Below are 17,468 nucleotides of genomic sequence, written 5' to 3'. Positions count from 1 at the left end.
CAGTCATCAGTTCAGGGTGGTCTTCCTCTCTTCCTACCCGGGACTCTCTCTTGATTCTCCCACGGGCCCTTTAAAAATACATAAGCATTTAACACACATGTCATTACCTGGTTTACTTCCAGAGACACCAGGTGGCTTCCTGGTTTCCGACTTCAGCTTAGATGCCAGAATAAATCTCCTAAACCACTCCTCTTTTTCTCGGCCAGTTCTCCCAAAGAGATAGAGTATCTGATCTCGCTGGCCAGATCGTGTTCCCTCCTGAGGGTGGGTTGGCTTCTTAGGGTCCTCGCCTCCCAACTCCCTCTCAGCTGGTGGCTTTTCTTCAGAAGTCTCTTTATCAGTCTGGGCCTTAGACATAAAGTCATCTTGTCGACCAAGCTCGATACAAATGGGGTACTTTTTATTCCAGATTCGCTTTCGAGCCAAACTTTTAGGCACAAGATAAATCTACAGAGAAAGGGAAAGGATTTACACTCTAAATTAAGAATTGGCTACGTTGTGCATTACTACTGTGCAGAGCACAAATGCAAACTTCATAGTATTTTTTGACTAAAATGATGAACGTGAAAGAATTACCACCTGTCCATAACATGACTTTAGAAACTAGAATTTTTAGAAATGACTTATCTTTCAAAATAATTCCAGAAAGTAGATATTCAAGAATTTCGCACGAGTTACAAATATCTACGATTTTCAGGTAACAGTAGCAGAATAATTAGTTAATGGATTATCATCAACTAAGTTTGGATATCAACTGAGTTTAATGACCCTGGGCCAAACCTAAGCTGGGGGGAAAAAGAAGAATTTGTCAAATTAGATCCTGATGGGAAGCTCAAGTTTATCAACCACAAGTTAAGAATAAATTCGTCAAAAAACTATTTTAAATAATTCTGCCATTTTGGAGAAACTCAAAGATCACTCACAAGATTTATAAGAAAAGAGAACCTATAGCTTTTTGGAATAACAAATAATTTACATTTCTCAAAAGCAGAAGTATACTTTATCAAAATGTGGTTATTTTGCATAATTTTCCATAATTTTCACATTTACAGAGCTTGCGTTAGTTATTAGCCTAGCACCACCACACGTGGCTTTTGTTTGACCAAAAAAATTAACTCTCAAAGTCAGAAGAGTGTATGATGCCTTTGCTTCTCAGAGTGTGGTCCGTGGACCAGCAGCATGGATATCACCTGGGAGCTCATAAAAATGCAGACTCTCAGGCCCTACTCATAGTTGCTGAATCAGATTCTGTACTTTGAAAGATGCTCAGGTGATTCATATGCACATTAATGTTTGAGAGGCACTGCTCTAAATTACACTCATACTTTAAACACACAACCTTTTAAGGGGAAAAATTACAGTAAAGTGTCCAAGATTCCAAATGCTTTTCATTCATCTAAGCTTCCAAATTAGTTGGGCTCACCTTGCTGTCGGACAGGTCGTAGATTTTCTGGCTGACGTAGGTCACCTCTGGCTTTGTTTCATTGTAGCTTGCCCTCCTGGATATATTTTTATTGGGCTTTGAAAGCCTTACGGTCCCACCCTCAAGTCGAACAAAAACTGAATGTGTCAAAGTCGCATGGTACGTTTCTGGATCGTAGTTGTAAATCTCATTCATCCATCCCTGATGGAGAAAAACTTCCTTTAGTAAAATCAGAATAAACAGACACCTGATTCAGTATGAAAATGATGACCACTCTGGTATTCAGGGCACTGAAACCAAACTTGACTACGATGCAAGTATTAACTTACTGATGACAAGAGGTTGCTGAGACAAGTCTCTGAGCTTGAAGGATAATTGTGCTGAGGGGTGATTTGGTATGTTTTTGTTAACTAAAAACCTGGATTTAGGGGGAGAATGACAATGTCCATTTTCCTAAATAATTAAAGCTTTTCTTTCTTTTCTTTAAAGCTGAAAGGCAAATCAGGAAACTCAAAAGTTTAGTTCATGTAAACAGAAGAAGTTGTCTCAGCCTGACCTCCTCTGGGGACAAGTAATCCCACCCAGTCTGGCCTTCTTAATTAAGCAGACACAGCCCACCTGCAAACAATCTTTGAAATTTCACAGACCATATTAACTCATGTTACCATACCACTCCCCATTTCTATCTCAGTGAAATCACATAGTGAAGCAGATGATCGAGACTTAGGCATTAAATAAATCACAGATATGATCAATGGTATGTCAAAATTCAAAGATATGTAGTAACTTAAATGAATAAAGTCGTGTTCCAGGTTCCCCCCCACCCATTAATATGTTTAAGAATCAACGTATGAGTACAGAGAGCAAACATGTTGAAGGTATGAACAACACACAAAACCCTTACACACAACAAAACAGTGCTAAAGCTAGTCTCATAGCTGTAATCAGTATTCATCATTTAACACTCTGCCAGCCCCACAGTACTTTTTCAAATGATATGGGTGGTCCAGATCTCTTTAAAAGAAGTTCTCTAGGGAATTTTAATTACTGTGTTCCCACACCCCTCACTTTATGTCTTTGAAATGAGCAGAGAAATGCTGAAGATCACTACAGTAGAGTTGGGATTGTCATTCTTCTCAAGGAATAGCCATTTCCACGGTGAGTATTTGAGTCTCACACTAAAATCTTGAATTAACAGCCTCGGCAAGTGAGGGATGCTCAAAATTCTCTTTTATTCATTCATCCATTCATCCAAACATGCAGTGAATCTTTCTATGTGCCAAGCAGTGTGTCAGGAGTTGATACAAAGATTTTAAAAAGAACAGCATTTTCTCTACACCCTCTCCAGCATTCATTGTTTGTAGATTTTTTTGATGACGGCCATTCAGACCGGTGTGAGGTGATACCTCACTGTAGTTTTGATTTGCGTTTCTCTAATGATTACTGATGTTGAACATGGAGGTTCCTTAAAAAACTAAAAATAGAACTACCATATGACCCAGCAATCCCACTACTGGGCATATATCCTGAGAAAACCATAATTCAAGAAGAGACATGTACCACAACGTTCACTGCAGCACTATTAACAATAGCCAGGACATGGAAGTAACCTAAGTGTCCATCAACAGATGAATGGATAAAGATGTGGCACATATATACAATGGAATATTACTCAACCATAAAAAGAAACGAAACTGAGTTATCTGTAGTGTGGTGGATGGACCTTGAGTCTGTCATACAGAGTGAAGTAAGTCAGAAAGAGAAAAACAAATACCATATGCTAACACATATATATGGAATCTAAAAAAAAAAAAAAAGGTTCTGATGAACGTAGGGACAGGACAGGAATAAAGACGCAGAAGTAGAGGATGGACCTGAGGTCATGGGGAGGGGGAAGGATAAGCTGGGATGAAGTGAGAGAGTGGCATGGACGTATATACACTATCAAATGTAAAACAGGTAGCTAGTGGGAAGCAGCTGCATAGCCCAGGGAGATCAGCTCGGTGCTCTGCGACCACCTAGAGGGGTGGGATAGGGAGGGTGGGAGGGAGATGCAAGAGGGAGGGAATATGTACACATATAGCTGATACACTTTGTTATATAGCAGAAACTAACACACCATTGTAAAGCAATTATACTCCAATAAAGACGTTTAAAAACAACAACAACATTCTTGACCCAAGGGTACTCCCAAAACAGTAGAGAAGAACTGGTCTTCATTTCACCATCCTATGACCCCACTAGAGTAACTATTTAAAAAAAGTCCTCACAAAGAATATCCTGAGGGTGTTATTGGAAATAAAAACGGACAAACATGCTTCTTTATCATTGGGGGTATGTGTGTGTGTGTGTGTGTGTGTGTGTGTGTGAAATTTATGAGCCAATTATATGGATTTATACACCTCAGTAAATCTTTTGCATGAGCTAGGAATATCTCACCCTCCTCCCAATGAGTCATTGCATCTATTAAAAAATGCTGGATGAGTAAGCAGTGGCCATGGGAAGAGAGTGTAATCTAGGTGTTTGTAAAGAAACAGCAATGATCAAAGCAATGAAGCAAAACAGGGGACAAGCGATACAGAGCACAGTGAGGCCTGAAGTGGACTGAGCTGCTGGAGCATCAGTTTGGGTGGGCTTATTTTGCTAAGTATAGAACTAAGCATGATTTTTGGTTCACAGTTTTTTGTCTTTTTCTTTAGTCTGTTATTATGGTGAAGTACGTTCACTGATTTTTGAATGTTGAACAGTTCGCATTCTTGGGAAGATTATGCATGGGTCATGACGTGCTGAAGCTGGACTATACCAGCTCATGAGAGCTGATTCTACACATCTTTTCCCAACTCCACATTCAGTGACCTTACGTTGGTAACTTGCAACTGGCCATGGTGGGAGATTTACACCATGGAAATCAGTACAAAGAGGGCTCCCCCCACCAACCGGAGAGCCAGTTTACCAGCACAACACTATTATTATCCTTTACATACACTGCTGAATTTGGTTTGCTAGTGCTTTGTTCATTTGTCCAAGTGCATGAAGGAAGTTGGTCTATAGTCTTTTGCAGTATCTTTTGGTATTATTATCTAGCCTCATAAAATGAGCTGGGAAGTGTTCCTTCTATTTTCCGGAGGAGTTTGTGTAGAATTAATATTTCTTCCTTAAAGGTTTGGTAAATTTGCCATGGAAGCCATGTGGGTCCGGAGTTTTCTTTGTAGAAAGGTTTTAAACTATGAATTCAATTTCTTTAGTTACTATTGGACTATTCGGGTTATCTATTTCTTCTTGAGTGGGCTTTGATAGTTTATCTTATTAGGAAATTTGTCTGTTTCATCTAAGTTATCCAGCTTCTGGGCATAATGTTGTTTGTAATATTTCCCTATTATTCTTTTAATGTCTGTAGAGTCTGTAGTGATGTCCTCTCTTTCAGTCCTGATATTGGTAACATTTCTTCTTTTCTAATATAATCATTTATTGCTATTAATTTATCTCTAAGCACTGCATCAGCTGCAATTTTTGATTTGCTGTATTTTCAATTTTATTCAATTGAAAATATTTTCTACTTTCCCTTGTGACTATCTTTGGACCCATGGCTAATCAGAAGTATGTTTAATTTCCAAATATTTGCGAATTTTCCAGACATCTTTCGGCTATTGTTTTCTAGTTTACTTCCATTATAGTCAGAGAACTTGCTTTGTATAATTTCAGTTCTTTTCAACTTGTTTTATGGCCCAGAATATCGTCTATCTGGGGAATGTTCCACGTACACTAAAAAAAATATGCATTCTGCTGTTGTTGGGTAGAGTTTTCTATAAATGTATTTATTTGTCTTTTTAAACACAAACATTTTTCGCTAAACATCTCCTGACATATAATCCACAGTTCTCTTTTTATCCAATTTGGTTGCAGAAAATACTTTCTTACATATAACAGGTTTACTAGGCTTAAAGTTCTAAAGGCAACTAGATTAATAGAGAACTTGCAGCAGATCTGATTTTTCTAGGCTGCTTCAGAGCCATGCTCAAGGCCAGGTTGAGTTTACATGCAGTGCTACTAAAACCAAGAAGAATCCATGGAGGGAGGGAAGGAGGGACTGGTGCTTAAGAAGTTCTAACGGTCAAGGAACGACTATGAAATTAAAATAGCAACTTGCTATCAGTGTCCTTTGTAAGCCATTTGGCCATATGGTCCCCACCTGGGATTGCTCTTTGGAGTCATTTCACTCTGAATGTATACCTCCTGGCTAGAGCAGAGGCTACTTGAGGATACAGAATATGTGTGATACATTTGTGGGTCCATCACAACATCTTAGCTGAGATGCTCACCCTTTATTTAATGACTTTTGAATTATGACAATCATAATTTGATACGACAAACGTTTCTGCAATAATATCTCCATAAAAAATATTTTTCATTAGTTCCCAGCTATGTTAGATTATAGTAGATATATAAAAAAGGCAATAGAACTAACATGGTTCTGGAATTTTCGACAAAATTCCCAACATTACAGTTATCATCCAGTCACCACCAGACTAGAAAGGCTGAAGGGAAAAAAAGACAAGCATTATACTATTAAGTTAGTTTTAAATAATAAGACAGCCTCTGAGAAACAGAGTAATTTTTAGAGAATTTCCCCTTTTCGAAACTCCTGCGACTGGACAGATTAATTATTTGATTTATGAATTAAGAGAAATTTAGGAATAAAAGATTGTTTCTATCCAACTGCTTTCATTTTTTCTTTCCTAAGTCAGAAAATGCAGAATTATTCAGGGAAGCACTCACTATCCAATGGAAATACAACATGAGCCATAAATGTGCATCATGAAAATATGTAGTTTTAAACTGTCTAGCAGCCACACTAAGAAAGAAAAAAGCAGGTGAAATTAATTTTAACAATGTATTTTATTTAACCCAATATATCCAAACTATCATTTCAACATGTAATAAATATTAAAAATTATTAATAAGATTTTACGTTCTTTGTTTTGTACTGTCTTCAAAATCCATTATGTATTTTACACTCAGAGCACATCTCAGTTCAAACCAGCTACACTTCACTGCTCAATGGCCAAATGTGGCTGGTGTCTACTCTACTAGACAGCCCATGCCCAATTCTTGGGTTCCAGCTTTTCAGACCTAGACACTGGGCTCAACCAGAATGGTCAAAACCCTCCTCTTTCCTCTTCCATACATGCAGGTTTATGCAGTGTTAGTAGGTGCTTTACCTAATTGAATGAGAAGATAATCTAAACCTGTTTCCAGGTGAAACATTCTATTTTAGAAATTCAAAACCCCTTTAAAAAGCTAACATCAAATATTAAAAACTCAGGAATAAGAACAAAAGTAATCTAGGTAAAAGGCTAAAGTTTTTAAAACTCTTATAGTTCTATAAGATCATTAAAAGATACTCAACTTGTGAACAAACTTACATAACACTTTTAGCTTATTCCTTTGATTTTTAGTAGAAAAAAGACAAGACACAGGCACACGTGTTGGGACACAAGCCCTGCATCAGCTCATCCGTTTACAGGCTTGCTCAGGTGAAGAGCCATCACTCTGCACTAGTCTAACAAACAGCTGCTCAGTTTTTGTTCCTCATCAAATTCTTACATCTGGTTAACAAGAGCAACTGTTTCCAAGTGCTTCAGGGATTGGTTTTTAGCCACAAAGCCAGGCTCTTGACCCAGCAGCCTGAGCTACCACCTGAGCCCTCTACAGAGTTCTCACTGGGCCACAGCCTGTGTCCGCCCGCATGGCCACAGTTCTGAGATGAGATGTGGCTGTCCTTCTTTGCTGACAGCTCTGACAGGGACAGGTCACCCTCTACCACGGGCCAAGCTGCAAGAACACTAGAACACTAGCCTGATTCCCAGGAACATGGAGAAGAGTTTCAAGTCCTCCACAGCTCAAAACCACAGGACCCTGCCTGCCCCACTGGAGGAGACAGTGGTGAGAGGCAGGGGTAGGCCTAGGAAGAGAATCCAGGAGCTGCTTTTCCTTGGGAAAGCCCGATGGGCGGCAAACTCCCTTCTTCCAGTTGGGATTGGAGCTGGCTTGACCCTCCTCCTCCCAACCCCCATCCTTTCACAATCACCTGTGGCTGAGCTCCAAACACAAAGGCACCTGTGGGTTCTCCTTCCCTTTTATCTTCGCATTTCCTCCTTCCTGCGGTACTGTGTTAAAAATCTATCGGACGCTAAAGTCCACAGCTGCCAAAACCAAATAAATACAACTCACAAATCAGGATTTGAACTGCACATCTATTGTGAACAATCATTGGTTAGCTTCAGTGAGACTGGATCCTTGATCTTACTTGATTACATGAAAGGCTGCTGGTCCAAACACAGGCACTGAAGCCAACCCACATCCATTAGCAGAACTGCAGAGTCTGAAACAATTGGGTTCCAATCCTGGCTTGACCACTTACCGCCTAGTTGGATGATGCTTAGCCTGAGACCCTTGGTTTTCTCACCTGTAAAAGGGTCCTGCACACCTTACTTCCCAGCTTCATGCCTCCCTGGTCCCCACCTCCCACTCTGCTCAAGCCATAATGACTTTCTCCACGATAACAGTACCTTGTTGAGGTACAGTCTGCATATAGAAAAGGAACAAATCTTATGCATATGATTTTTAAAATACTGATATTAATATTCGTTATAATAGTTGGCATTTAAGCTCACATTATGATCCTGGCTCTCACATGCATTATCTCCTTTACTTCTGCCAATTCCCTAAGAATTTGCAGGTGAGGAAAGCGGTGAGCGAGGTTAAGAGATTTGCTTAGACAGGGGTTAAAAAAAAAAAAAAAAGTGGTCTGTGGAGTGGCAAATCTGGGACTTAAACCAAGTCTGCCTGACTACGAGGTCCAGGCTCCTACCCCACTTCCACAGCACAGCCCCACCTTTAGTCTGGCTAACTCCCGGTCATCCCTCAGGTCACGGCAAAGATGACGCTTCTCCTCGGAAGCTTCCCTGATTACCTAGGCTCAGTTCTCTGTTACCTTCCTCCTATCACTGTATTCATTAACTGCCTGGTTTACTTAACTACAAACTCCAGAAGACAATCACAGTTGTAACAAATGTTTGTCAACTGAATACATAAATGTAGCCTAATTCAGAGGGTGGCTGTGAGGATTAAATAAAATCTGTAAAGCACAAGTAAGTAGGACAGACTGGTGTGCTCATCACAGCCTGTAGGTATAGTTGTGGCTGCACAGGTGGAGAGAAGCAAAGGAATGAGCTGAGATCCTACTAAGCACAGGGAACTGTAGGGCTTATTTGAAATAGAAGACTTGGTCCCTGTTCCTGAAGAGAAACACCAAATTATTATTGCACCAAAGAGCACAGAACAGGGACTGCCCTGGTGGTGCAGTGGTTAAGAATCTGCCTGCCAACACAGGCAACACAGGTTCGAGCCCTGGTCCCGGAAGATCCCACATGCCGCGGAGCAACTAAGCCCATGTGCCACAACTACTGAGCCTGCGCTCTAGAGCTCGCGAGCCACAATGACTGAGACTGTGCTCTAGAGCCCCCAAGCCACAACTACTGTGCCTGCATGCTACAACTACTGAGCCTGCACACCACAACTACTGAAGCCTGCACGCCTAGAGCCCGTGCTCTGCAACAAAGAGAAGCCACTGCAATGAGAAGCCCGCGCACCGCAACGAAGAGTAGCCCCCGCTCGCCGCAACTAGAGAAAGCCCTAACACAGCCAAAAATAAATAAAATTTAAAAAAAAAAAGGAGCACAGAACAAGAAAAGAAGTAACCTCAGAAAGACAACGAAGAGTAAAAATTGTTAAAGCTTTTCAGGACAGAAACTGAATCAGCCACTTCTTATCTATAGAGGAGAGGGCAGTGTTGTGACTAGAGCCCAGGTGTCCTGACTCCCACGTAGGGTTCTTTCTGGAACATTACAAGCTTTGATAGGAAACCCGGAGAGAATCACAAGAGCTGCTGCTTAACCCACACTGTCAGGCATCCAGGATGCAGACTGGCCACTGGGAGGCTCAGGCCAACAGGTGGCCAGGCACGACTGCTCTCCGAGTTCCCTGTTCTGCCCCCTAATGCACCCCTACTGACTCAAATCCAGGTTGCCCTTGCAGGAAGCAATTACCTAGTGCAAACCCTGATTGCTTTTTTTTTTTTTTTTTGTGGCCCATGCAGCATGTGGGATCATAGTCCCCCGACCAGGGATCCAACCTGCAGCCCCTGCAGCGAAGCATGGAATCTTAACCACTGGACCACCAGGGAAGTCCCCTGACTGCCTTTGGATACTACCAATCAGCTAAATTTCACCTGGGGCTTGACCTACTCCCTGGGTTAAGCTGCACATGGAATTTCCACACCTAAGCGACCAAATATCCAATCTTGTGAGCAGTGCAGCAACTCCAAGGTCTTCATCGTGTTCCCCAAATAGTGACCAACTGTCCACTGCGCAGCTGTTCTAAAAGTCTTCACCCTGAATTCCTTACCAAGTAAGATCTTTCTCCAACTTTGTTTCGTTATGTGGGTGGGTCTAAAGAGGTACAGATACAGTTAGCAACTCATTCCATTTCAACAACTCAACTAAAGAACTCAGAGATGCTCTCAACCCACACTAGAGCGTCTCAGACAAGCCTTGTTTCTTTCTGACGCTGGAACTGTCAAAACAGAGACAGTGCCCGCCGCTGGGGGACAATGACCGCAGTCAGCTGGGCTGCAGCTGTCTGGCCCACAGACTGGTCCTGTGATCCCAGTTGTAAAAGGTCAGGGGTTTCTCTTCAATTCTCCGCTGGATTTAGAAGCCATGTCTGGCTGAAAGAACAAACCACAATCTATAAAGGGACTCGTTTAATACTTGGAAAGATTAAAAGCTACAATTAACCTTTTGCAAAATAATAAAGTCTGGAAGAACTATTATTGTGCTCACTTTCAGTTACAGTGCCAATCAGGAGGTCAAGGCCAATGCTCTCTTCGTCAGCTTGATGCTGAGGTGACCAGAGAAATGCGCCATCCCTCTGGCCTGAGAACGCAATGGGGATTTCTCTATCTTCAGTGCATGGGGTGCCTGGGCTGACACCCTCCTGTCACGTGGTTGTGCTGGCCTCAAGGCCCCTGCCACTCAGATCCCCTGCATCATTCCTTCATCTACTCTATCAGGGAAGGAGCAACTCCTAAACATAAGAACAGAGCCAGGACCCAAGGTCCCTTGCCGCTGAAAAACATCTCTGAAAAATCACACAGAAGTGTGATTATTTTTCTTTTGTCTCCCAAACTAAAACATAAGCAGGCCTTTCTCTTTGCCAGGCTCAAACCCTTTTTGATGTGTTAATGGTTTAGAACCGGAGTCATCAGTCAAAACATAATATCACAGATCATGGACTTAGAGAATACGGCAGGAACAGTCTACTAAACTTTACAGAACTTTAGATGCTAATTTGACTTTACCCATGAAAGACAGACCTACAGACAGAACTCACACTATGAATGACAGCCTCAAGCAAATAGTCAACATTCAAAATAAATGCTGATTGAAGACAGTATCTTAAAAAAAAAAGTCCATTAAAGGAGGGAAGCGCCAGCATCAATACTATCCACATCCTCCAACTTCCTGCTTCAAGGTCACCTTCACCATAGTGTCACCAGACACACTGGAGTCAGGCCTTAAGCCCCAGTCTCTGCCTGGGAAAATGGTCTTTATCCTAGTTTTTCCTATCCTTTAGGGCAGCACCTTGTAAATTCAGGTATGTGACTTGGCAGACAGTGGTGGAGGTAGGAGATAACAAGCATGTTAATTAGACAGAAAAACAACATCATATCAGATGAACCAATAAAATAAGCAAGGTCTGAGTTATGTGAATACATGATAAATATTAAATCACATTAACAAGTGTTGAAATTATAAAATAGATCAGCAAGCAAATAAATTAGTAGATCAGCTTTAGATCACATATCCTGTCAGTTAAATTTTTTTGAGTATATACTCAGAATGTAGACATTTATTTATAAATTATATACATGTTCTAATATAATACAGCTTTTATAAAAATTAAAAAATAGAAATAAAGAGCAAAAAATGAAATAATTAGCCTTTTCACTAACTTTTAGTTATGGCTTTCTGACAGCTTTGTACTATCTTCAGCTGACACGTCAAGGCTCAATATATATACTTAGGGTGAGGCTCACTGTTAATGATAATGGATGTAAATCCATATTTCAAACAGTCTTCTTAATAATTTCCAAGGATTTTGACCAAAGGTCAACATATGGTCATCTGTATGTTAAATATTAGCAAGACTTTTTTATGTTCTTATAGATAAAAAGAGTAAAAATATATACAAAAAGAAACTTTAATATTTTCTTCTTGGATCGTGCCTTCAGCAATCCATTTTGGAGACCACTGAAAGGAGAAACAGAATGAATCAGAGAGTTCACAAGAGCCGCTGGGGCATCAACATGACAACATGCTCATGCCCCGGGGCCATCTTGCTTACAATCTCCTTGTCTTTGGGGGGATGGCAAACGAAAGGCTAATTATTGCACAATAAGAACAAACTTCGATGGATTTTGTATCTTCTTTACACATTACATATAAAATTTAGAAGTGAAAAGGTATATAGCATTGATATTTTTTCATGATTAATACTTTACTTTTCAAAAAAAACATGATTTGAGAAATCTCAGACCCACAATGCTCACAGCCTCTCTCTTCACTCCATAGATGACACCTGGAACAAAACCAGAAAGGATGGTCCTCCAATAGCTAGCTGGAATTCAGGATGCATTTTCCCAAGGAAATGATGCTACAAACTGCAGTTACCTATAGGTGGACCAGAATTACGGTTCAGCCATGCCGTAAGTTAATAGGTTAAGAGGAAAACTGGCAAAATGTTGATAATTGTTGAAGCTGAGTATTGGATACATGGGGATTCATTATACTCTTCTCTCTACTTTTGTGTATACTTGAAATCCCCTACAATAAAACATTAAAAAATAAAAGATGAAAAAAATCATGCTGGGGCCACCTGACATCCTTACCATTGCTCCTGTGTAATTCTGGAAGCATTTTCCCCACAGTTGCTTCTCCAACCAACTCAAAACATGGGGTACCTGCTTGCAAGTGAGAGTGTCTGCAGTGAAACACCTCACCCGACAAACTCCCCTAAGCAACAAGGGGCACTGGGAAATAGCCATGATTATAAATGCCAAACACAGAAACTTAAGTGACCCATTAGAAGGGCAGGATATTTTCAGTTAAGTACAACATGGAAAGAAATACTTTTTTTAATTTCTTGTACTCATTGTATTAAGGATTATAAAACACCAAAAAAGAGCAACCTTTTTTGGCTGTATGCAGTGAGTCTCTTTTGGCTGTATGTAATGAGGCTGTTTTTGCCTTAAAGTTTGCTCACTCTAATTTCTGAAAAGAAAGAATTGCATGAAATTGAGATTAAACTTACAAGTTAGAATTTATTCTCAAAATTGATAATGTTCTCCCTAAAAAGTATTCTTTTATATGTCAAAACCACAGCCTGTATTTAGGGAATGCAATTATTATAAAAACCTATCCCTCTTATTAAATATCTAAACATGACATGAGCTAAGGAAAGAAGGTTCTCCAAAATTCATTTGTTAGTTTTGCAATGGTGTAAATGTAATATTAGTCAACCTTCTAGGCCATATCTTTCAAAAAGAGACACATCGTCACTCCTGAAACCAACACCCTACTGCTGTGTTCTGCAGGTGGTTTATAAGTCTGAGATAAAGAATTTACTCATGCATGTAATTCACAACTACATGTCATACACTCAAACATAAACCCAAGAACCTTTTGAAATCTTCAGGAAGCTTCTCATTATAGACATGTGGAAACTTAGTGTGCAAGAACGGCACTGAATTAAATACAATCGTGCCTCAGCATCCAAGGGGGCCTGGTTCCAAGACCCCCACAGATACCAAAATCCACAGATGCTCAAGTCCCTCATATAAAATGGTGTGGTATTTGCATAAAAACTATGCACAGCCCTCCCCCATATACTTTATTATTTTTTAAATATTTATTTATTTAGGCTGCACCAGGCCTTAGTTGCAGCACGTGGGATCTTCGTAGCAGCATGCGGGCTCTTACTTTCAGCATGCGTGCGGGATCTAGTTCCCCAACTAGGGAGCAAACCCGGGCCCCCTGCATTGACAGCATGCAGTCTACCCACTGGACCAGCAAAGTGCCCTCACCCCATATACTTTAAATCATCTCTAGATTACTTATAACACCTAAGACAGGGTAAACCTAGACATTGTAAATACAATGTAAACGCTATGCAAATAGTTGCCAGCATGCAGCAAATTCAAGTTTTGCTTTTTGAAACTTTCTGGAATTTTTTTCCAAATATTTTTGATCCGCAGTTGGTTGAGTATGGGAACAGGGAACCTGAGGATATGGAGACTGACTGTATACTCCTGGTCATGTGACAAGTACATTCTTGGAAAAGAAAGAGCAACCAACTTGCTTAAGAACACTCAGCAAGGCAAACACCCCAAGTGCAATATGCTGACTCTAAATGCCTCATTCTCCCACATTCTTTCCCAGGGCTCCTGGTTCAGGGTATCTAGCTAGTCACCCAAAGTAAAACCCCCGGAAGGTTACCACCTAGGGGTGTTGCTCACAATGCCGCCCCTGGACCCAGTGGCACAAACAAGGCCCCGCCAGGAGCTAACTTACCCAGGCCCCCATGCTGTAAGTCCCATTAGCTTCTCCTAACATTTTGGTCTTCCCCCGGCTTTCATGCATTCACATGTCGCTTTATTATGAATGCAGGTGGCAACATCTTTCTCCTAATTGCTGCTTCGTATTAGCTATGAATTCCCATCATTAAGAAGAAGCAGGCTTTGGAGAAGGTTCTGAGAGTTATTCTGTGGACTTTGTGACAGCTCTTTGGCCTCACAGAGGCTTCGACAGCTTCTATTCCAGACAGTAGAGCTGCTGATTGGTGGGGTTACTGGGGAGGTGGTAGGGTACCATGAGGCCTAACCAACCCCACAGCAGTCTTTGAGAAGAGTTACTACTTGGCTGCAAAGTAGTCTTTTTGGCTCACCAGCCCACACACTCATCACTGCTGCAGTGTCATTTGTAAACACAAATGTCTGCAGTATGGAAGGAATAATAAAATCACCTGGATAAAGTACAGAAAAGCTTTACTTTTCTCCCCCCCTTTCCTTGTCATGTGAAGGCACATCAAAAAAACAAAACAAAACAAAACTGCAACGCTCCTTGAATTGTTTATGAAGCCAATAAAGGAACCAGACTCTCAGTCCAGGCTGCAAGGACTGCCTGGGCCCACCGATGAGAACTTATACGGTTCAGAGGTTTAAAATCACATGGTCTCCTAAAACAGTCCCGAGCACCAAGCTCCCCGCCTGACTGGTTCATGGGCTTCCAGATGTAGTCTACTTAGGGCAGGAAGTATGCAGGATCAAGGGGCTAGGCCTCTGTACTAGAGAGTTTTATCACAGAGTGAGGTTTTATAGCCTCCTATATCAGTGAATGTTTAAAATTTTTTTCCACACCTGCCCTCAAGAATTGCATCATATCCTTTATAAAAAACCAACTAAATAGCATCAGATGCACAGAAAATAACTCAAACCAGCTGACGAATCCCTGGCATCAAGCCATATTCAAAAAGTGACTCTTTCAACTCCCCCCAGAAACAGGTTCACAGAACCGTTTTATAAAGAAACCAAGGCCTGGGACTTCCCTGGTGGTGCAGTGGTTAAGAATCCGCCTGCCAATGCAGGAGACATAGGTTCGAGCCCTGGTCTGGGAAGATCCCACATGCCGTGGAGCAACAAAGCCTGTGCGCCACAACTACTGAACCTGTGCTCTAGAGCCCATGAGCCACAACTACTGAGCCCGCATGCCACAACTACTGAAGCCCATGCGCCTAGACCCCATGCTCCACAACAAGAGAAGCCACTGCAATGAGAAGCCTGCGTACCACAATGAAGAGCAGCCCCCCGCTTGCCATGACTAGAGAAAAGCCCATGTGCAGCAACGAAGACCCAATGCAGCCAAAGATAAATAAATTTATTAAAAAAAGAAACAAAAAACCACATTTATCCCAGGCATCAAGGGCGAAACACCTTCCTTAAAAAAAAAAAGAAAGAAAGAAAGAAAGGAAAGAATCAGTCCTGCATGGCTCCCCTACTCACTAGCTACGTGACCTTGGGCAAGTAACTTCCCTCTCTGTGCCTTCATGTCCTCATGAGCACACAACTTAACTGAAAAGGGTTGTGATGAGGATTAAATGAGATAATATACCCAACACCCAGCCCTCTGTCGGTGCTCAGCATCGTAGTGCTGCCTTTACTGTTTCAATGATCAAATCAAAACAGCCACACTGTGCTATAACTTTGTCATCCTCTGTGTAGGTAGGAAGTTCCTGATTAATCAGTAGACTACTTAGTAAATTGGACTCAGCATTAAAGATTGACTGGATTAAAAGTAAAATCTTCTCAAGACAATTATGAGCTCAAACCAGTTTAAACTGAATACTGCAGTCAGTCATTAGGCACTGGAGTTAATGTAAGTACCATTTTTCTTTGCTAAAGTTAGCGCTAACTTCCTTAGAGGGCGTGTAATTCAGGTAGTCACGGCACCACCCTATCAAAAAAGTTTAGCAACCATGCATAATGAGTCACTTTTGTTCCACTTCTTATATTAATGCTAAGCTTAAGTGTGCCATAGCCTCAAGATTCAGCACCAGCTTCTCTTAAAAAAGAAACAGTCTCATAACATATTGCCATGTGAAAGGGGAAAAAAAAAAAAGACTGAACTGCAAAACACAGGCATACCTCATTTTATTGTGTTTCACTTTACTAAGCTTCATTTATGTTGTATTTCTTGCAAATTGAAGGTTTGCGGCAACCCGGAATTGTCAGGTGATGGTTAACATTTTTTAGCAATAACTTTTTAAAAAAATTTATTTTATTGAAGTATAGTTTATTTACAATATTGTGTAGCAATGAAGTAGTTTTAAATTAAGATATATACACTGTTTGTTTTAGACAGAATGCTATTGCACACTTAACAGAGGACAGTATAGTGTAAACATAACTTTTATATGCACTGGGAAACCAAAAATTCGTGTGACTCCCTTACTGCAATATTTTGCTTTATTGTGGTGCTCTGGAACCAAACCTGCAATATCTCTGAGATACGCCTGTATATGATCCCATTAAGTCAAAACAAAAAGAGTGCATGAGTGTGAATGTGTGTGATAGATGTACTCATACATGCAGAAATGTAGGAAAAAACAAGGATATATACCAAATATATATGTACATATATGTATATATTATATATTAACTATAATTCCTTCCCACTAGTGTGATAAAGAATATCTTTTTCCTTTGGGTTTTCTGTGGTTTTTTAAACATTGATAGTGCATTTTTTTTTAAATAAGGAAAAAACGTTATGAAATTAAAAAACAAAACAAGACAAACAGTATTTCGGACCCTGAGAGTTCTTCCCCTTGTTTTGTTGTGGGGTTTTTGTTTTCGTTTTTGTGTTGTAATAGAGATCATGGTGCCATTTTTTGAGCACTCATTTAAACAGAGAGGAGGACAAACCTATTAACAGAGAAACCAAACAAGCTTTGAATTATAAAAAAATTATCAAAATAACAAGTGTTGGCAAGGATGTGTAGAACTGGAATCCTCGTACACTACTGGTGGGAATGTACAATGGTGCAGCCACTGTGGAAAACAGTACGGCAGTTCCTCAAAATATCAAAATTAGAATTACCATATGATCCAGCAATTTCACTTCTGGGTACATACCCCAAAGAATTGAAAGCAGGGTCTTGAAAACCTGTTTATACACCCACGTTCATAGCAGCATTACTCACAATAGCAAAAATGTGGAAACAACCCAGTGTCCACCAACAGATGAATGGATAAGCAAAATGTAGTAAGTATAGACATACAATGGAATATTATTCAGCCTTAAAAAAGGAACAAAATTCTGCAATATGCTACAACAGGTAAGAACCTTGTGGACATTATTCCAAGTGAAAC

General features: G+C 40.5%; 1 protein-coding gene across 2 annotated transcripts in view; it reads right to left on the bottom strand.

Moving 5' to 3' along the window:
• Window positions 1–17,468, bottom strand: part of TEX2 (testis expressed 2) — a 106,921-nt gene that overhangs the window by 39,873 nt on the left and 49,580 nt on the right. For both annotated transcript variants that reach the window (XM_082678714.1, XM_082678715.1), the window contains exons 3-4: window positions 1,424–1,624; window positions 108–447 (exon numbers count right to left, since the gene is read on the bottom strand). In XM_082678714.1, coding sequence (XP_082534840.1) covers window positions 108–447; window positions 1,424–1,624 — 541 coding nt within the window. The remainder of the gene's footprint in view (window positions 1–107; window positions 448–1,423; window positions 1,625–17,468) is intronic.

This window comes from Grampus griseus (genome assembly GCF_964374135.1).
Source record: "Grampus griseus genome assembly, chromosome: 20".
Classification (NCBI taxonomy): Eukaryota; Metazoa; Chordata; class Mammalia; order Artiodactyla; family Delphinidae; genus Grampus; species Grampus griseus.
The sequence above is the reverse complement of the archived record's forward strand: the minus strand, read 5'-3'. Positions and strand labels throughout refer to the sequence as shown.